Below are 21,513 nucleotides of genomic sequence, written 5' to 3' on the forward strand. Positions count from 1 at the left end.
GTGTGATGTCACTTGTAGGGAGACGTTCATGTCACCTTCTAGAAGTCCACCCAGTCCCGTCGGAGTGTCCGGTGTTATTTTAACGAGAATTACTGTGTTTTTTTTTTTAATCATATCATCTTTATCTCTAAAAACCACAATTATGTCTTAAATACTGCGTCCTTCTATCTGAATGCAACTGTTTCTAATCAAAGTGAAATGACCCTTTAATAATGCACCTTATTTTAGGATTCTGCCTTTCAAAATCAAGGAATAAAGTATAGATGAATGCTAAAGAGATTGTGCTCTGTATCCTTGATTTAGAAAACATACTATAATTAAAGTGAATATAATGTCTCCTGATTGTACCTCAGAGACAGCCGCCATTTTGAAAAATAAACCAAGATAAATCACGATGTCAGAATGCAAAGAGTAACAACCTTGTGGGTCGCCAGGTAACTGGAAAAGAGACCCATATTTTGTTTGTTTGGAGTTTACCAAGAAAACAGTAGTGAAAAAAATAGAAGAAAATAAAGGTGGCTCCAAATCCCGTCCCTAGGAGTAACAGTTTTTTGCACTTTGGTGAACATCCTTCCAGTATTGTTGAAGGACTATGTAGAGATATGGGCAGATAATTTCACACTAATTCAGTCACAACACATGCCATTTTGTGGTTGCTTTTTTTTATCCAGCAGTGTTACTGATGTCTTTCCATGTCAGCAAGGATAGATACACATCATGATTTCAACAATTGCATAATATTCCATTATGTACATCATACCCACAATTATTTTTTTCATACCCACAATTTAATTCATTCCCTATGGGTTGTCTCTAGTTTTTTGCCATTATAAAAAACACTGTGATAAGTATCTTTGTATCTTTAGCCACTTGCATGATTATCATCTTAGGGTAGATTCCTTAGAGATCTATGATTTTTTAAAGTTTTCATAAGAATGATAAAAATAACATGTAATATTGTTACTATGTAATATGGAAAGTGTAATAGTTACAATTTTTAGGTGCCTTTCTTCTGCTAGATATTGTACAATGCACATTTATATGTTATATATATATATATGTATAATCTCATTTAACCCTTGTAACAACCAGCTGGGCATTATTGGTATTATTGTCTCCGTTTTGTATGTGAGGGAGCTGAGACCCAGAGAAGTCAAATTAGTGTCAGGGCCAGGAAATGGATATACCTAGTCTGATTCTAGAGTCCATGCTCCTTCCTCCAGCAGAGTTTCATATACCTCTCATCATGCCTCTCTCAGAGGAAAGCCTGTGGGATCAGGTTGGAAAACTGGGCTGGGGAACAGTGAATGAACCATGTGATAACACAACACTGAGGCAGAGTGGAACGCACCATGTTTCCCAAACCCCCGCTCGTCACACAGACTCAGGTCCCCCTGCCTGCCTTGAAATGTTCTCATGTGATTAGGAGTCTGTGGGATCCCTCATTTAACCCTCAGTCTGCCTGTATCTGTTTCCTATTTTCAGACCCCCAACAAGCACATCTCCCAGACAGAGGTGATCATCCGGTTTGCGTTCCAGACATCCATCACGGTGCTCTGCATTGCGTGCCCCTGCTCGCTGGGCTTGGCCACACCCACGGCGGTCATGGTGGGCACCGGGGTGGCCGCCCAGAATGGCATCCTCATCAAGGGAGGCAAGCCTCTGGAAATGGCCCACAAGGTTGGCCTTGCTCTCCTGCCTGTCCTTTGGGGTCTTGGCTGGAATGACTTTGTAGCTGTTGCTGTGTGATTTTTTTTTTTTTTTGAAACTTAGTCCTCGTGAAAATGGTATCTGTTTAAATTCTGTATTAAGAGGACAACCTGGAAGAGGCTCGAGGGCACTCCGTTAATTAAATAAAACAGAAAGCCAGGACTGACTGGGAATGATAGCAACAACAGCTAAGAGTTGTAAGATTAAATACAAATTGATTTCGTCTCATTAACAACTCTTTGAGGTGGGTGCTTATTATTCCCGTTTTGCAGATGAGGAAGCTACAGCGGGAGGAGGTGAGGCAATTTGCCCAAAGGCCTACAGCTTTGGCAGAGCTGGGACTCACACCCGGGGAGCCGGGCTCAGACAGTACTGGAGCACAAACATGTGATTAGCAGAGGGATCCTCACTCCCGGGAGTGGAATAGTCAGCAGCCGTGTTTATGAAGAATCTTTCTTCGGCCCAACATGCCCATCCCTAACCTTCCGTCCCTCTGTTTATTTACGTTTGTTGAGCATTTACTTTGTGTGTGTGGGTCCTGTCCGAGGCCCTGGCAATGGCCATGGGCCTCTGCTGTGAGGGAGCTCACACGTTAGTGGGAGAGGCAGGTGTGGAGTATGCAGACCACAAATCTGTGAGAGCGTGTGAGGCTGGCAGGGTGGTTTAGCAGGGACCCAACCTGCACTTGTGTGTGTCGGCCTGGGGGTGAGTGGGTGCAGAGGCAGGAAAGGAAGTACAGGGGGTTCACCTGGGACCAACCAGTAGAGCCAGAGTGAGCCAGACAGCGGAGGTTGGGAAGGATGTTCTGGCAGTGGAACAGCCTGGGGAGGCTGTACTGTCCTAACATAGGCTCCATAAGATCAGGGACTGGGAACTCTTTTCTCACCGTTGTGTCCCCAGCATCTTGCCCAGGGTCCGGCACATCAGAAGCGCTCAGCGGTTATTTGCTGCGTAAGTAATGAGGAACCAGAAGGGAATGAGAGAGAGAGAGAGACTGACAGGAGAAGAGGCTGCTGAGGGAGCAAGGCAGGGAAGGCAGGGCCTGGGAGTTTCTGTCAACTCCAGATTGGATCCGGAACTTAACCCCAAGAACAACAAGGGGCCGTGGAGGGGTCTGAAGCCCCGCAGGATGGAACTGGGTTACTTGTTGGGAAGACCTCTGTGCCTGCAGAGTGGAGGGAGGGACGAAAGGCGGCAAGAATTGTTGGAGGAAGAGCAGTTACGTGCGTTGCTGAGGCTGGCGCTCGGCATCAGAAACAAAGAGCTGAGTGTTGTTTGCTAAGTGAGGGAGAGCCAGGCCTGTGGGGCAGTCTGGGCATGGCGAGCAGCTGGCCTTCGACGGGGCCTGGGGCCTGGGGGAGTGTGGAGTTCAGGGGTCGCTGGGCTGTGGCCGCGGACACAGGGACCGACCAGCAGAGCCCAGACCCGTGGGGACCACGGACCCAGTGGGACAGGCGGAGAAAGTGGCTCCGGTGGCTGGTTACATGGCCAGGGGCACCGCCTTCCCCTCCCTCCAGCTGCAGTGTGAGCGCCTTATTCTCAGGCGGCCGCAGAGACACTGCCGGGCGCTGACACGGACAGATGTGCGTGGTGGCATTGCCCAGAAGACGGTGCCATGCCATCTCCTGTCACACTGGAGTGACAACTTCTGGCTCTCGACCTGGCAAGGGTTAAGTCACAGCGCGGATTGTTCCAGCTGGACTGAGAGGGAGACAGTGTCTTTGTCGCGGGAGTGCGTGAACCCGGGGTTGACCGTGGAGGATTGAGTTAATGGAGTCATGAAGGGATGTTACTCACTCGAGCTTAGTTGAGTGGAGTTCTGCCTCCAGGTTGTGTGGACGCTTCAAGTCCCTTCCATCTGTATACGCGGTCACCAAGGTGTGGTTGTTTTGGCAGATAAAGACTGTGATGTTTGACAAAACTGGCACCATTACCCACGGGGTCCCCAAGGTCATGAGGGTCCTCCTGCTCGTGGATGTGGCCACGCTGCCCCTCAGGAAGGTTCTTGCTGTGGTGGGGACTGCGGAGGCCAGCAGCGAGCACCCCCTGGGTGTGGCAGTCACCAAGTACTGTAAAGAGGTATGTCGACCTGGGCATTGCTCACCCCGCCCCGCGCCCTCCCCCCCCTCCACCTCCCCTGCTGTCACCGGCTGGGCTGGAAGCCTCCAAGCGCCTTCCTCCTCACAGGCCTTTTCTCCTTGGCCTCTGTAACCGGAGTCAGCTGCCTTCCGGGAGGCCTTGGCTTGTGGGGTCCAGAAACCCCTCAGCAGCCCCTGCGGAGCAACAGGTCGGAGATACGGCTCACAGCGCTGGGTCCCTCATCCCGTTGCCAGATTATCACAAAAGCAGTTCAGCGTTAACACTCATTTACTGAGATCGTACCGAGCTTCTGTGCTCTGGGAGCTGGTGGTCGGGTGGGAAGGACAGATGGTGGAACAGTTCGGTCCCTTACGAGCACTTAGTGCAAGAGGGATACGAAACCAAATGAGGGGTCGGGGTGAGGCAAGGAGGGAGCCCTCAACTGGGGACGGGGAAATGGAGAGGAACCAGCAGCAGTGAGCGAAACGCCCCGTGGGTTCTTGGCAGTTAATGGGGAAGCGGTCATCCTTCGACCTCTCCAGAGGAAAGGCCTGTGTAGTTTTCCGTTTTCAGTCTAAACATAGAGGCAGCGGGATGTGCCGGAATATTGCCCCGAAAAATTTTAAACGGTCTGGGCGAATAGGATTATGTGAATGTAGAAAGGTGGTGTGGATGCCTGGGGGAAAAGCGGACAGCTCCACCTGGACAGGGACTCTTCCAGAAATCTCCTTTGGCATTTTGTGTAGGGTCCTTCGGACCACCATGTCCCCTCTCTCCTGATGTTTCAGGATGAGCTGTGCTCTCTCAGCCCTCCTCTGCTGTGTAGTTAACCCAGATGAAACAGCTCCTCAGTCCTTTCTCCTGCCACTGTCCTCGTCCCCCAGGGTCTGTAAAGGGGTGGTTACCCTCTTGCTGGGCTCAGAGCGGCTCTGTTACCATTTCCCCATTCCATCGTTTTCATGAAATGATTTGCAACATAAAAATAATCTTTCCTCTTTTTGCTCTCCCACCTCCTTTAATTTGAGGCATTTGCTGTGAACTGCTCTTCTCCTTTCAGTCTGCCCTTTGTCCAGTATCATGAGGCATCAGTTTAATAATCATAGTGTCAGTGTCGGATAAGAGAAGGGATTGCAGAGTTACTAGTCCGTCTCCTCCCCTTCCCGGTCCTGCTTACCCCTCAGTTCTGGCTGGTGCTGTGCCTTCCTGCCCCGCTCCCGGGTCTGTCCTCCCTCCTACTCACCTCCCCTCCCTCCCTGCCTCCACAGGAGCTGGGAACAGAGACCTTGGGGTACTGCACAGACTTCCAGGCGGTGCCAGGCTGCGGAATTGGCTGTAAAGTCAGCAACGTGGAGGGCATCCTGGCCCACGGCAAGCGCCAGTGGAGCACACAGGCTGGGGTCTCGAATGGCGTTGGCGGTGTCCCTGAGGAGACAGGTACCCCTGGCCCTCGTCTCTCTGCCCGGCCTGCCAGGGGTGGGGTCCGGCCGGCTCAGGTGGCGGCGTGCCAAACCGGGGAGCCCGGGCCAGCACCGCTGGGTCCCCTGCTATGGATGGGGGTGGCTCATGGCTGGGGTGCCGCATGCCCGCCTCCCCCAGGAAGACCTGTGGCTTCTCTGTTGTGTTCTCTGATGCATCTGAGGCTTGACGCTACTGAAATTCATAGAGGGTTGTTTCTGCGACCCATAATCTTGAGTCTCCTCTTTTTCATCCCAAGTGGGTCTTCTCCTAAGCTACAAAGCAGACAGATGGGAATTCTGCTTTTGCCCTTCCCGTCTCCCTCCTGTGCGTTGGAGCTCTGACGGGATGTGTCGTGTTTACAGAGCTGGCGGCAGAGAATGCAGAGGGGAATGGTCTGCCCAAGCCAAGAAGGGGTACTGCGTGGAGCGACAGCTGTCTTCAAATAGCGGCTTTTCTGACTCTAAGCATAGCTTGCTAGCCACCGCCGTAAGAGTGTAGAAACCCTCCCAACCCCAAAACCCCGTGTCGAGTATTCTCTCTTAAGTGCATTGGTAGTTCAGTCTTGCTTGGGAATGCATATTGCTAGAAGCCACCTGCCACCTTCTAGCAGTTTAGAACCCTAGGGTGACCCTTCCATTTAGTTCCGGGGACTGGTCTGTGTGGTGACACCTAAGTTAGTGGCACACAGAGTTAAAAGGTGACAGGAGATGGGGGTGCCTGGGTAGCTCAGTAGGTTAAGTGTCCGACTTCAACTCAAGTCATGATCTTGTAGTTAGTTCAAGCCCCGCATCAGGCTCACTGCTGTCAGCACACCCGCTTCAGATCCTCTGTCCCCGTCTCCTCCTCCCCAGCATGTGTATGTGTGTGTGTATGTGTGTGTGTGTGCGCTCTCTCTCAAAAATAAATAAACATTTAAAAAGAAAAAGGGTGAGGGGCGCCTGGGTGGCTCAGTTGGTTGAGTGTCCGACTTCAGCTCAGGTCATGATCTTGAAGTTCATGAGTTCGAACCCTGCGTCGGGCTCTGTGCTGACAGCTCAGAGCCTGGAGCCTGCTTTGGATTCTGTGTCTCCCTCTCTCTCTGCCCCTCCCTCCCTCTCTCTTTCTCTCTCTCTCTCTCTCTCTCTCTCTCTCTCTGTCTCAAAATAAATAAACATTAAAAAAAATTTTTTTAGTAAATCTTTAAAAAAAAAAGGCGACAGGGGAAGACTCACCTAGACTTTTAGGAGGAAAACCTTTAAGACATTTCCTAGATAGAGACTAGTTATTTGCTGATGCCCCTTGGGTCAGGCATCTGTACCAAGCTACAATTGCTGCTTCAAATCTCTGCAGAAAAAGAACCAGCAGATACCTCTTAAAGGCAAATAAGAACACTACCTAATGGTTAATGGGCTCATAACATTTTCACACACACTGCATGTACCTTTTAATCCACCCCGTTTTAATCCACACGCTCACATTCCACACATTAATTACTCTTTTTTCCCTGGTCCTTCAAGGATGGTGCTACGAGAGGGGCTTACTAGGTACAGTTTTTCAGAACGGTTGAAAGGACATTCTGCTGTTCAAAGGATCCCACGGTTTTTAGTCCTTTCTCACAGTAAAATTGGACTCTTTGGGAATAACCACAAACTCTTTTGAACAGATGCAACCCCCCAGACCTTCTCTGTGCTGATTGGGAACCGCGAATGGATGAGGCGCAACGGCTTAACCATTTCCAGCGACATCAGTGACACTATGACAGATCACGAGATGAAAGGCCAGACAGCCATCCTGGTGGCCATTGATGGTAAAATGCCCCACCCACCCCTGCCTTCTGCTCTCAGAAACGAAGTTTCTTAGGGCTATCTGGCAAAAATAGACTTTTTCGGGTTTTTTTTTTTTAAATATATTTTCCTGTCTGTTAATTTAAATTCTATAGCCCAAAAGGCTGCCTTGCCAGTTTTTCACTTCGTTCTCGGTCTGGAGGTGTCTCTCTCGTTGTGTCCATCCTTCCCCGACACCCAGAGCGAGGCGGTGTCGGCCTCCTTGGTCTTATGTTCTACGCTGCCCTCGCTATCATTGTCTGCGTCCGTCCAAGCCCGACGTTCGGTCACCCGCCTCCCCCATCACTGCAGACGCAGCCGCGGTTTGCTGTCCGGGAAGGTTAGCCGCGGGGTGCCCTCCAGTAGCGAGACCCACTGCCCCGCTCCACAGAGCTCTCCAGGATTGCATGTGTCTCAGTCCTCAGGTTATGTCCGCGGCTTCACGCCTCAGTGGATTGGAATCTTCCTTTGCTGGTGTTCTCTCTTATAGAAGTGAAACTGTATGCAGATGAGCAACATAAATTATTCTCATTTTTACTGCTTCAACCAGATATGTCCTCTGTCACTCTTTTCTCCTGCTCACACCACCATGCCCTTTCCAAAGTCCTTATAAGCCCGCAGTCCCCTCAGCTCCTCAGATCGGAATCTGCTCAGTTGAAGGGGCCGTGCCCTCTGTCACACCACTCGCCCGCATCTGTCCCCTCACACCCCAGTCCTCGAAAGCCTTCCTGCCTCAGGATCCGAAGATTCACGCAAAACAAAACAAAACAAAACAAAACAAACAAAAAAGTTATACAGAGATGCGTTCTATAGGAAGGACTGATTTTCTGTTTGGACGTTCATCACTTTTAAGTAGCGTTTATTGTACTCATTCCGATTCTCGTGTTCCAAAAACGATAGCTAACATGCATTGCGTTATTATGGCCCAGACACTCTGCAAAGTGATAGATGTTCCTTGCAGAATATTTGGAAGATTCTGAGAACTCTAAAGGAGAAAATGAAATTACTCCTTATCCTAGCCTTCGGAGAGCCACTGTTAGCATTTCATGTTCCTTCCAGACTTTTGTATGCATCTACAAATGTAGGTAACTTTTAAGAATGCAGAATCAAGGCCACGTTATGTTTTGTACTTCGGTGCTTTGCTTTCGCATGTGATGTTGCATTATAGAAACGATCACCGGTAGTGGAGCCTCCTTTCTTTCCTCCTTTGCCCCTCGGGCCACCCAGCGCCCGCCATTGAGGACTCACCCGAGGGTGTCCCCTGCAGGCGTGCTCTGCGGGATGATTGCCATCGCGGATGCTGTCAAGCAGGAGGCAGCCCTGGCCGTGCACACGCTGAAGAGCATGGGCGTGGATGTGGTTCTGATCACTGGGGACAACCGGAAGACGGCCAGAGCCATTGCCACCCAGGTGGGGGCTGGGGGCCGGGGATCTTCCCCCTTTCAAATTGATCTTAAGCCCACTGGAGCAGTTTGAGGGGGAAAAGTCAGCGACAGCCAGCGCATCCAGTGCCCCACCTTGCGTCTGGTCTTTCCCCGTGCTGGGTGCGTTTCTCTCCTCATGCTCTGCTCTGGCCCAAGCTGTGCAGCATCCCATGGGAGACCACTGTGCTGCCGTTGCAGAAGGCAATTCCAACGTCCTCTGCATCTGTATTTCCAACGGGGGGGAAAAAATCATGGCTTGAGAGTTGAAATATACAACTTTCTAGATTTTGGGTTTAAGGGAATGTTTTGTCAGCTCAGCTCTTTTTTTTTTAAATGTTTATTTTTGAGCGAGAGAGAGAGAGAGAGAGTGTGTACGCATGAGTGGGGAAGGGCAGAAAGAGAGGGAGACACAGAATCTGAAGCAGACTCCAGGCTCCGAGCTGTCAGCACAGAGCCTGACGTGGGGCTTGAACCCAAGGACCGTGAGATCACGACCTGAGCCGAAGTCGGACGCTCAACCAACCGAGCCACTTGGGTGCCCCAGCTCAGCTCTTCCCAAGCGTGTGCAGCCGACACGGCTGGGTCACGGGCAGTTCTCCAGCAACGCTCACTCCTAGGCACTGCTTCCTGTCCGCCCGACTCCGCCCAGGCCGATGGCTCCGGTGCAAATTCCTAAAAATTACACAGCCTCCCCAAAGAGGTGTAAAGTGTATGTTTTTGAAAATGAACTGCTTCCTATAAGGGAAGCCCTAGTACCTCTCTATACGTGGCCTTCCTTGCTAACGATGGTCTTGTTGAGTACCCATGCCTCTTCCTGGTTAAAAATCATTTATCAGTTCAGCAAGCACTTCCTAAGCACCACCTATGTGACAGGCCACAGAGCAGAGTGAAGAGGGCACCTGCCCTCCAGCAGCTCACTGCCCTGGGGGGAGGGTGGACCAGTGGCCAGGGTTGAACTGAGGGCTCAGTTCTCCAGCAGAAAAGTGCACAGGACATGTGGGGGATGCCAGATCACACCCCCCACCCCCGCCCTGGCAAGGGCTGGAGACCCCTTCCCAGGGGAGGAAATGCTTGAGCAGGGGTGGTCAGATGAAGAAAAGGGGGAGGGATGGAGAAAGGGTAGCTGACGGATCCAGGACAGAGCAGGCAGCCTGAGCTCCCCAGCAGTGGGCTGGAGAGCTGCCAGGAGCTGAACAGGGCAGAGTCCAGGCTGGGCCTGCTGGGCCACAAGGCAGGAGGCCAGAGACATGCAGAAACCAGTTATAGGGGGGGCCTCGGGAGGCAGACCGAGGAGTGCGGATGTCATCCTAAGGGAAGTGGGAGCCACTGGAAGTCTTTAAGCAGGAGAGTAGTGTGATCGGCTGACCGCTGCTTCGGGAAGACCACGGTGGGCATAGGGGGAGGGGAGGCTGGGAGGTGGGCAGGGAGACCCGCAGGGGCCTAAGCCTCCGTGGAAGTGGGGGAGGGCACCAGGATGGGCACGAATGCCCTGGGATCTTCAGGGTTTGGTGACTGACGTCATCGGCTGGACCGGGGGAAGATGACTCACACATTTCTGCTACTGTTCACCGTCCTTTGCCAACAGCAGGTGTCGTGTATTTGTTCCTTGACTTCTCTTTTCCTTTCCCTTTAGGTTGGCATCAACAAAGTCTTTGCAGAGGTGCTGCCTTCTCACAAGGTGGCCAAGGTCCAGGAGCTCCAGAATGAAGGGAAGAGAGTCGCCATGGTGGGAGATGGGGTCAACGACTCGCCGGCCTTGGCCCGGGCCGACGTGGGCATTGCCATCGGGACAGGCACAGATGTCGCCATTGAGGCTGCTGATGTTGTCCTCATCAGAGTGAGCTTGGCTCTGTCTTCTCCCGCCCTGTTGTCCAGGTCATGGGAGCGGTGAGGGCCATGGGACAGAGCTCCTGACTGACTGTGTTCCTCCTACAGAACGACTTGCTCGACGTGGTGGCGAGCATTCACCTCTCCAAGAGGACCGTCTGGAGAGTACGACTCAATCTGGTGCTGGCATTGATTTATAATCTGATCGGGATACCCATCGCGGCAGGTAGGGTGGCTCTCACCTGTTTGCTGACCTTTGACTCCAGCTTCTTTGACAGCAGGCTTCTGTCTGCCTGCTGGGTTCCTGCCAGCCTAGTGGGTAACCTGCTTCACTGGCTGCCAGAGCGTTTTAGAAAGAGTTTGGTTTCATTATGTTCTCTGCTTCATAAGTCTCTAAAGGTAAACGAAAGCTGCAGAGAGGGTCCCTGGGGTTCCCTGCTCCCTTGGAGCTCCTCCTGAAACCCGCGATGCCATTTGGGGACCGTCCCGGGAAGGCCAGGGTGGGTGGGTGAGCCCAGTCCCTTTGGCGGCACCCCTACCCAGCTCCGAGACTGCCTGTTGGCACATGGTCATGACGTGGCAGCAGGGGCTTCTGAGCCACCCCAAGGAGGAGAACTTCACAGTGGGCAGCCCAAAGCGGTGCCCCTCGCCTCTGGGCTGTGGCGTGAGTGTCGTCCTTCCCTTGGCCAGGGGTCTTCATGCCCATCGGCATCGTGCTACAGCCGTGGATGGGCTCAGCGGCCATGGCGGCCTCCTCCGTGTCTGTGGTTCTCTCGTCGCTGCAACTCAAGTGGTGAGTCCCTGGAGGCGGGAGCATGTGCCACGGCGGCACCCCCCAAGCCTTCTCCCTCCACCCAGCCACCCCTTTCCCTCTGCCTCCTGGGCTGGATGGATGTGTGCCATGTGCAGGTTCCCAGCGCACCTGAGGCAAAGACAGGACGGTGAAGCCATGTGTGTGTGTGCGTGTGTGTGTGTGTGTGTGTAATGGCTTCATCAGCACCATGAGTGAGTAATTCTCCACCTCACAGCCATCATCACATGCTCGGCTGTTATAGTTAGTCGGCTCAAGAGTTGTTGACGTGGAAATGTCATGTAGACGTGGGATCCTCGTGCATTATTATTTTATCTTTTTTGAAAAAGATATTTGTTCATGCTTTCACTTAACAAAAGTTAATGGCAGCCTATTATGTGCCAGGCATTTAGATAGCAAGTTTCTGAATCAGGTGAACTTTACCTGAATCCTAGGAGCTCAATACCCTCCCCTTTAAAATCCATGAGGTTTTGATACTGTATGTTATTGAAAGACTTTGATGAGAGGTCTTTGCCAAGTTTCCAAAAAGAAAAAAAAAAGCCTCTGTCCACAATGTCTCAAATGCTCTTGGATCCTTGCCTTGCAGCTATAAGAAGCCCGACCTGGAGAGGTATGAGGCCCAGGCCCAGGGCCGCATGAAGCCCCTGACTGCGTCCCAGGTCAGCGTGCACGTTGGCATGGATGACCGGCGACGGGACTCACCGAGGGCCACGCCCTGGGACCAGGTCAGCTACATCAGCCAGGTGTCTCTGTCCTCACTGAAGTCGGACAGGCTGTCTCGGCACAGTGCTGGGGCTGACGACAATGGGGACAAATGGTCTCTGCTCCTGAATGACAGAGATGAGGAGCAGTGCATCTGAAAGCTCCGGGCGGGGACGGTCCCGGGGCTCGATCTCCTTGCTGAATAGTCGGGCCGGCTTTCCTGGTAGACGGGGCTCGGGCTGGTCAAGTGTGGCACCAGCAGCAAGACGGATGAGGCTCCTGTCCGGCCTCGGGGACTTCCGCTCCCTGGACATTCCTGGTCATCTCTCCTAGCACGTGCCGCATCCAGACATGGCCCCTGGGTCGGCCCACCCTGCCTAGATCCCACTAGCACAGGGACCAGGCATCCTGGCCAGACCCTGCTGTTGGCACGGGCTTATCGGGAACGTGGCTGGACTCTCGCAGAGGAGGGGACAGCCAGCCCTCCACACAGGCCTCTGCTTTTGTGTTTGGGATGATTGCTTGTAAAAGGACCAAAAACTTGGCTGGGCCTTTCCTTAAAACTCATGAAAAGCCATGAGTTTTTACAAGACCCACATGCATCGAGTATCTGAGACCGCAGTTTACCTCAAATGCACCCCATTGACTTCTGCCGGCACGGTCTCTTCCTTTTCTGTTCTTCACGCTGGGGATGTGCCGCCCCCCCCCCCCCCCACCAAGCCCTGCCCGGTCTCTGAGGGCATGGCTGATGCCGTAGTGATCCCTGCTGCTGCTCCCGGGCACCTCTGCCAGACTCTGCTCCCTCACATGCTTGGCCGGAGAGCCTGCCATGCTTCTCTTCAGGTCGAGGAGAGTTTTCTTTCTCGCTAGTGTGCCGCTTGGCCACAGAGTCCTGGCCACGTGCTCAGCGGCCACGGTGGCCTCCTCCGTGTCTGTGGTTCTCTCATTGCTGCAGCTCAAGTGGTGAGTCCCGTGGGGCGGGAGCATGCACCACAGGCGGCACCCACTGGGCTGTCTCCCCCACAGAATGGCCTGCTGTTGTGGATTGTCGCTGCCCCACTGGAGGGAGGGTCTCAGAGCCTGAGACCTGAGAAATTCTGCTCCCTGTGGGGTCCAGGCACTTGGGACCCTGGGAGGCCTGTGGTGCTTGAAATGGGTGTCCCACGGGGAGGTGTGTGCGCTCACAGGAACCTCCTTGCAGGCCTCCGGGAGCTTCAAATTACATGGTCTGCTGCGTGACCGTCACCTCGTGGCATTCATTCAGAACTCCTGCCAGGCGTGCCCCTGGTGGTGTGCAACTCCAAGCAAACAACGATACCCAAATCAGAGGAAATCAGTTATTCTCCATGAGCTCCTACTTCTGCACCCTGAGTCAGTGCCTTAGGAAAGGAGTCACCACACCTTCCCCAAGGGAAAGTCTTTCACACTTTGAGTGGCTCTTTGTGGTGGGGCAGGAATGGGGCCAGTTTTAGACTCTAAAGTCGGTGGTAGTTGACAGAACTACATGGGAGTAGACGAGTAGGGTGAAATAAATTTTAAGGTAGAGCCCTGATCGCATACACAGAATAATTTTATTTATTGAGTATCAGTTATTTTTCAGGGACAATATAAGCACTTTCTATAGGTTACCTCTAATCCTCCCAGCATACCAGCAAAGTAGATACTATTGTCCACATTTTATAGGCGGGGCAGTAGGCCCAGAGAGGCTACGTATCCTGTCCAGGATCACACAGCCAGCACGCTTGCCAAAACGGGGATCCAAAGCCATGTCTCTTGGCGCTGAAGTCTTTTCTTTATTGCCGCTGCCACCCGAATATCAGTTTGGTAAGAATAAATAGGAAAAGGGCACTTGGCTCTCAGAAGAACAAAGCTGCCAGGCAGTACACTCATTGTTATCAACTGGGCATGAAATTTGACCGTGGGGTCAACTTCCTCACCTTCTCCTTGGATGGTCTGTTTCCATTTTCGCATATGATTCCATTCTGTTGGGTCTTGCCCTCTAAAATGCAAGTGCAGGGTTCTGTAGTGCCTCTATCATTTTCAGTCTTCCTCTCCTTCCAGGCCCCTTCCCGTTCTTCCCTTCCTTTATTCCTGGCTGTGCTTGGGAGTGTTTCTTGTTTTCTTAACTAGGTTAATCATTGTCTAAAGAATCTAACTGCATTGATTTTTTTCAAAGGCTTTTAGGACCATAAACATCATGTGTATATGGCCATGAAAATATTTATATAATTGCACAGAATGTAACCTTTAGATGTTCAAGGGGTAAGGATTTTTGTGTGCGTCAGATAAGAGCAGTCCCTATTCCAAAAACTTTCCATGCTGTATTAGAATAAAGTTTATTTTTATTCATCTGAAAGTCTGCCTCTTGCTGGCTCCGCGTGTGTGAGAAGCATAATTGAGGCCAGTGTGGCTCCGTCTTCACTGAGAACTTCTGCAAGGTGCCGGCTTTGGTCTGCCTCATCAGGGCACAGAAGGGCAGGGTTTTACACCGTGGAGGCCGTGGGGGGTGGCCAGACCCTCTGATGTGCCACCCCTGGCACCATGTGGGCCCCTCTCCTGGATACAGGGCCTGCCTTGGCGGTGTGTGGAGAGAACCCTGGGGGGCAACCCCATCCAGGAATCTGTCCCACCGGGCCAGACACGGGCCTCGATCTGCCCCATTAGATGCATCTCTCTCATCGAGAAGAATTGTCAACAAAATGCTGCATCAGACACACGTGTTTTAATCCGGAGAGATGTGTTTTGGGTCCCTTGGCCCTAAGGGAGCGGGGCAGGGGGAGTAGTCGAAGAGTCTGGACCAAGGGGCTCTGCTGGGAAGGCTCTGTGGGCATCTTGGGGTGGCGAGCGGGGCGCAAGCGAGCTCCAGCTGAGGCCGAGGTGACAGAGTAATTTATCATCCAAACCAGGACACTTTTAAGAGTGAAAGGAGGCGCTATTAATACTTGGCCAGGCCAGCCGGCCTGCAGTGACACTAGCCAGCAAACTGGGACGCGTGGTCACCTTCCCAAAAAGGGAGATAGACCTTGTGAAGTCACTGACACAAACTGCATCACTTCAGAATGCTGCTCTCATTGTAGATTCTGTGGACATGTTGGTGACATATCCTTTATCCAATTTGAGATTTTTCCCTCTGTCATATCCTGAGACCAACGCTTCTCCGTAGAATCACTGAGGTGGTCATCTTTGTGGCCCAGTATGACCACATCAAGAACCAGTCACAGATGTGTCACACTTCCTGGTGCCCTACGGTTTCTCCAGCACACCATGTAGGACTTCAAGCCAGGCACCCTTGACTGTTTTTCTGGAAGCCCAGGTGTGGGGGTTTCGTTGTATGCATGTCTCCTTGTGGGAAGAGAGGATTCCATTTCTTTAAAAAATAGATCTTTCTAAAATTTGAGCAGATCTCCCTGATACGATTCCACACGCACCAGAATAAATCACAGCGTCTATCCATTTCTGATAAGTTTTCAGCCTTTAAGATCTTCGTGAAGGCTTGTGAAGGACAGAATCTACAATGAGAGCTTATAGGGGTCACCCTATGAGCAAATAATAATTGTAGTTTTCTTGGTAAAGATGGCACCGGGAAACTGACGTGTCAAGAGGTAGATACTAAAGTTGTTCTGCTAGTTTACTAAGAGACCAAGATTGGGGTGCCTGGGTGGCTCAGTCAGTTAAGGGTCTGACTCTGGATTTTGGCTCAGGTTATGATCTCACAGTTGATGAGTTCAAGTCCCACATCAGGCTCTGCACTGACAACATGGAGCCTGCTTGGGATTCTTTCTCTCCCCCTCTCTCTACTCCTCCCCAGCTCAAGCTCACGCTCTCTCTCAAAATAAATAAATTAAAAAAAAAAAATTTAGAAACCAAGAATAATAAAAGTGGCCTTAATTTTAAGAAAATCCAGCATAGACCAAAATCAGCCCACCAAATAGGTTAATTAGAAAAAGATTATTTGAATTAGAAGGTATTTTTTTTATGTTTTAAAAAATTCATGTCAATATTTCAGTAGGTAAATTCCCTAATGCATATAAAGTTCTCCTTGAGTTAGGAAAGTTTTATTTTGCATGCAACTTTTTCTTAACTGCATCTTTTATTTAAAGACAACAAGCAGATACAGAGGAATGCATATACAGAGAAATGCTCTCAGCAAGCATTCACGCTGACTCAGTTTCCCTTTGCAGATGACCCTGTATGTGGGAGCGTGGATCTAGTTTGGAATGCACTGTGGAGCTGCTGGGAACGAAACCACTCTGCTTTCTGCATTTTCTCACTCAGCTCAGGCAGGGACACATACGCCACTGTGTGGGTTTATCCCAGAGGGAGATGTCTACTTGTCTGCTGTTCTCCTTTGTGTGAAGACAATGGCAATGGTTGAAATTACAGGATAGAGTACGAGAATGTTAAATAGTGCCACGAAATCCCAGCGTCTCCTTTATTCGATTCAAAGAGATGAATAAACACATGTGAAATCATCCAAGGGCTAAGATGAAAACAAGGATTGATGGAAATGTAACAGTTTTTCCTCTGAAAAGGAAATAGCTGTTACTTCTTTTTACTTCCTATGAATGTGGTAACCACTTACAGCAAGATTTAAGCATAGAGAGATCTGTAAACTGGGGAGGGCGGGGGGGGGGGGGAATAGCACCCAAAAGGAAACCCCACGAGCATGATTATGTGGAGGGCGTCCTTCGTGGGAGAACCACATGGAGACCCTGAGGGAGCAAAGCCTGTCTGTCTCCGGGGGCCCAGCGTCCTGATCTAGTGGAGGGAGAGGTGCTGTAACGTGCCGGGGATGGAGCTGTTGTGAACCGACTGGTACCCAAGACCCCGTGACAACGTTCAAACCCTGGGAGGCCAGGCCGCCAGCTGTGTGCTGGGGCCACAGTGGGCTCTGTCTTTCCTGCTCCCCCTGTCCTCGCAATGACAGTAAGAGCGGTGGGCATCAGTCAGTCTCATTTCCACAGATGGGGGTGACCAAGCTGAGGGGCCTCCAGCAGACTGTCCAGGGGACAAAGCCGGGAAGGGTATTTAAGCCCACTCAGCTCTGGCCCTGTGGGGCCCACCCACCTCCCTGCAAACGTGATGCCCAGTGCTCTCGGCAGGAGAAGCTGGGCCTCCCTGGCACCCCTGGTCCCCGTCACATGCTTGGGGGAAGAGAGTGTCCTTTCACAGGACTGTGTGGTTTATCTCAAGAGCCACCAGGTGTCTCTCTGTCCAAAACAACCTCCTAGTTGGCAGCAGGATCCTAAATTCTCTTGATCATTTTTTTTTTTTTTTTTTTTGGAGCATCTGGAAATTCAAATAAACCTCATCAAAATGAAAATGGGAGATGTGGCAGAAGGTGAGGCTGGAGTCTGGCTCTGGCAAAGGGGCCTCTGAACTACGATGTATTTGTCTGTGCTGGCAGTCCGCATTTAGCCGTGTGGAGTACATGGTGGGGACGACTCGGCAGTGAATTTCTCCATCACCATGTGCGTCTGAGCTTCATGCTATTTCCAAGTTAAGGCTTTTTTTTTTTTTTTTTTTTAAGCTTGAACATTAAAAAAAGAAAAAAAAAAGAGTTTTAAAGGCGCATAGTGATTTTCAATGGCCCCTAGCTCTAAGTTCTGAGACTCCTGTGTTTGCCTTGGGTTTATAGGACTCCACCCCAACCCCCTGGGCAGAAGTGTGTTCCCCGCAGTGTCCAAATGACACCCTTGGGAGGTCACTTGATCCTGAGCAGGGCTTTCCTGCTGCGGACCTCTATTTCTTCTTCTGTTCAGTGGGGAGCCCCACCCTCTTTCCTGTCCCGAGATAACGTGGATAAGGGGCAGTCCGGTAGGAAACCCCCACACAAGTGCAAGGTGGCCGATGGTCTCAGGAACCTTACCAGGCAATGCAGGTGTCTTCTATAGAGCCTCCTACCTCGTTGCGATTGAAAAAATAACAAAGCATGACCTGGGGCCTCGGCTCTCTCATCTGTACAAAATGGGCAGAATTACAGTTTCCACTTCCCAGGATCATGTGAGGATACAGTGAAGTCATCTGAGGAAAGCACATCCTCAGCACACCACAAATGTCAGCTGCCGTCGTTGATGTCACGGGTGATGGTGGATGTCACGGTGGATGTCATCTAGGATGAAAACAACTCAGCCTTTCCTCACAAGCAGGTAAAAATCACCCTATATATTCCCTCACTGGGCCGGAGGAAGGCCCACTTACGGGTCTGCTTCTCAGACTTCATGGACCATGTGGTTTGCTTTAAGAAATTTTTCAATGTGTATTTATTTTTGAAAGAGAGAGAGAGACAGAGAACGAGCACAAGCAGGGGAGGGGAAGAAGGAGAGGGAGACACAGAATCCAAACCAGGCTCCAGGCTCTGAGCTGTTAGCACAGAGCCTGACGCGGGGCTCAAACTCCTAAAAGGAGCACTCTTGTCCAGATGCCGGGCACCGGGCTTGACTCCCGCTTCTCAATTCCTGGTGGTTCTAGAGTCTGATGCTCTGCCGTGGCATGTCCAAAGTTCCAGGAAGAACAGGGCAGGGGGAGGCCGTACAGTGGAGGAGAGGGTAAAAGCATCCACTTTAGACCTGAGTTCAAAGCCTGATTCCATCCCATGAGAAGGTCACTCTGCCTTCTGAGCTCCCGAATCAATAACTCCTACTTCACCTGCTTGTGTGGCCCAAATGGAATTGTGGATGTATGTATTGACAGTTTGCATGATGCACAGTGGGAATTAGGGAAATAAGTTAAGGGTGCTAGTGAGCAAGAGGTGTGAAAAAGGAAAGTGGCTTCTTTTTTTGGTCCTATCAGCCTGGTTGAAAAGGCAGGACCTTGTCTCAACTCGTCTGCGTCCTATTTAGGACTCTGAGCATTTTTACCAATCTCTTTTGATGTCTTTCCTTTCTCTCCAGGGCAGAATTACATCACTTCAGGTATGGTTTCCTAAAGAATATACTGATATTTGATTAAACAGAACAAGCTTGCTCTCCTGTTTCTGATGACTCAGCTTTGGTGGCTAAATATGCCCCAGGCAGAGGTGTGCTACCTCTGTCACAGAAGTAGAGAGGCCATGACGTCATGTGGATTTATCACAGGATAACCTGCCTTTAATAAAGGTCCACTGCAGGGTGGGGGCAGAGAGGGGATCTTGTTTTCTGGAAGATTATACATGTTTTATAAACTTCTGTTTTCCCCTTCCTGTTAAATGGTCAGAATTAAAGCTAAAAACCATATGAGCTTAGAATCCAGCTAAATCTTGGAATTTATTACTTTGGAGATTCCAAAAGAAGCTTATACTGCCAGTCCCTGACTTTAGGGATACTTAAGTTTGGTTCTAGTGGGGTGTCCACTAAAGTGTGAAAAATACTAGACACCTCAGGGTGACAGCTTTGTTTTCCATTTAAGGCTCCACCCATTTGTAGGTAATGTTTAGTATATATGTGGTTTTCACCATCAGTTCTCATTGCTGTCCTGTCCACTTGAAGGACAGTCATTGCGAATGACTCCTTCCTTCCTCCTCCTCTTGCCTCCCCAGTGTGCACACACACACACACACACACACACACACGGCCCTAATGGGCAGAAATCCTCTCACAGGACGGTGATGACCCTCAACAGCCTGCCTCCTCTCCCAAGAACTGACAAGGAAGGCAACAGTTGGGGAAAGAGAGTCCAACGGCATCTTGGCTCCAATCTCCAGATGGTCGCCCCAGGTGGCCCGGGGCATGGGCGCTGAAAGGCAGGGGACACAACACAACTTGTCCATATAGAGTCAGAGGCTGAGGAAGGTGTGATTTCCAGACTCAGCTAGATAGGAAGTTCCTCCTCTTCCCTACCTGCCCCTGAGCCTGGAGTGGGACTGATGTTCCTTCATTCATGAAGTTCAAAGGATGCTTCTTCCCAAAGCAGGAACAAAACAGATACACACGCAGAAATATGGTTCAACTGGATACATTTGGGCTAGAGGGAACCTGTGGAAGGAGATACACCTGCCATGAAAGCTGAAGAGCCTCCTGGCTTCTCAGCTCTGCAGGAGGATGGGCTGAGGGCCTGGGGGAGAGGTTGGCGGCGGGGGGGGGGGGGGGGGCGGTGGTTGGAGGGGCTTTTCATCCCCTCTCCTTCTACCCTTCCCCTCCCCCCTCTTTTCCTTTTCTTTCTTTTACTCCCCCCTCCCCTCTCTCTCTCCCTTCCTTCTTTCCATCCTCCTTTTTTATCTTTCTTTTTTTTTTTTTCTTTTTTTGCTGTTATTTTCTTTTTTAACAGGCAGCTTTGGAGTTGTTTGTATCACAGGATTCTTTCAAGTCCTGGTCCTCAGTCCTCAACCTCAGTCACAGGGCAAGCCCACTTTCAAGAAGCGCCCCCCCTGGGGAGCTGCCCGCGTGGACCCCAGAGATGAGGTACTCTGGCTGATGCCTTTCCCAAACCTCGGTGTGGATCTGGCACAGCTGATTCTGTTTTTGTTTCTCCTGACATTAACAAGCCACCGGTTCCACCCGGGACGCAGAGGCCATGTCAGGTCCACAAAGCCAGCTCCTCATTGGCCCATTTGTATCTGATTTCTTGAGACACTTCATCAAATAGCTTGGAAGCAGGGCCTCTACAAGAGGTAAGGAGGCCCGAGTCACAGCCCAGATCTCGGAGTCTAAAACCAGGGCGGGTTTGTCAAAAGTTTGTCCCTCTATCCCTGCTGGCATAGGTGGGCTCCAATGTTGAATTCCCAAGGCCCCGTCTGAACTTGCCAACAAAGAGGCTTGTCCAAGAAGGCCACCCAGTCGGCTCCACATGAGGTGACCTGCCACCACCTGAATCTAGTCAAGGCTTCAAACAGCCCACTTCATCCCTCCGGCACCACACACTCTGGTCGACAGAACAGTGGTCCCCACTGATGTGCACACCCTCGTCTTCCAACCCTGTGAATGGGACTTTGCGGGCGTGATGGAGTGAAAGATCTTGAGGCGAGGAGAGAGTCCTGGATTACACAGCTGGGCCAGTATCCTCATGAGGGTCCTCACAAGTGTGACACAGGAAGGTCAGGGTCAGAGAAGGACATGGGAGGACAGAAGCAGGGGTTGGGGTGTTGTGCTCGAAGCTGGAGGATGGGGGCTCCAACCAAGGAATGAAGGTGGCTTCAAGAAGCTGGGAAAGGCAGGGAAATGGACTCTTCCCTTGAGCTTCCAGAAGAAAACACCCCTGCCAATGTCTTGATCTTAGCCCATAACACCCATTTTGGACTTCTGACCTCCAGAACTGAAAGATAATAAACTTGAGCTGCTAAGTTTGTGATAATTTGTTTCAGCAGCCATAGGAAACAAAGCCACCCCACTAAGGTCACCGAAGTCCCCTGAGCCAACCAGTGCCAGCAGTCACAGCCTAAGCCTGCCCCTGGGCCCACTCAAGCTTCTCCAAAGAATCTCCGGAAGCCAGGTGAGTTTGGAAAACCCTGGTGTATAAACAGGACTCCTTCATGGAGACTCCATAATGGAGCTCTCAGAAACTCTCGTGTATCTGTCTAAAAAAGAATAGGGCACAGGCAGAGGTTCTCCTGATGCAGTAACTGTGAAAGTATTTCAGGTAGTAACTCCAGGGGGTGGTCTGTGAAAGACTGACTGAAGAGTTGTCCACCTCTCCCCAACCCATTTGTCTACACCCCATGACCTCTCCTGCATAGAGGCCAGTGTTGCCCGGAGAGAGGTGGGAGGGAGGACCGGGAGAACGACGT

General features: G+C 51.1%; 1 protein-coding gene across 1 annotated transcript in view; it reads left to right on the top strand.

Moving 5' to 3' along the window:
* ATP7B (ATPase copper transporting beta) overlaps nucleotides 1–14,163 on the top strand; it is a 75,553-nt gene extending 61,390 nt beyond the window's left edge. The window contains exons 14-23 of the mRNA XM_047074753.1: nucleotides 1,486–1,680; nucleotides 3,607–3,789; nucleotides 5,055–5,223; nucleotides 6,890–7,033; nucleotides 8,317–8,459; nucleotides 10,107–10,310; nucleotides 10,409–10,526; nucleotides 10,991–11,093; nucleotides 11,698–11,836; nucleotides 13,015–14,163. Of these exons, the coding sequence (XP_046930709.1) occupies nucleotides 1,486–1,680; nucleotides 3,607–3,789; nucleotides 5,055–5,223; nucleotides 6,890–7,033; nucleotides 8,317–8,459; nucleotides 10,107–10,310; nucleotides 10,409–10,526; nucleotides 10,991–11,093; nucleotides 11,698–11,836; nucleotides 13,015–13,197 (1,581 nt within the window). The 3' untranslated portion in view covers nucleotides 13,198–14,163. The remainder of the gene's footprint in view (nucleotides 1–1,485; nucleotides 1,681–3,606; nucleotides 3,790–5,054; nucleotides 5,224–6,889; nucleotides 7,034–8,316; nucleotides 8,460–10,106; nucleotides 10,311–10,408; nucleotides 10,527–10,990; nucleotides 11,094–11,697; nucleotides 11,837–13,014) is intronic.
* Nucleotides 14,164–21,513: the final 7,350 nt, after the last annotated feature.

Source organism: Lynx rufus, unplaced genomic scaffold (assembly GCF_022079265.1).
Source record: "Lynx rufus isolate CCGP_SWC_20201006 ecotype Redwood Valley unplaced genomic scaffold, mLynRuf1.p SCAF_1, whole genome shotgun sequence".
Lineage (NCBI taxonomy): Eukaryota > Metazoa > Chordata > Mammalia > Carnivora > Felidae > Lynx > Lynx rufus.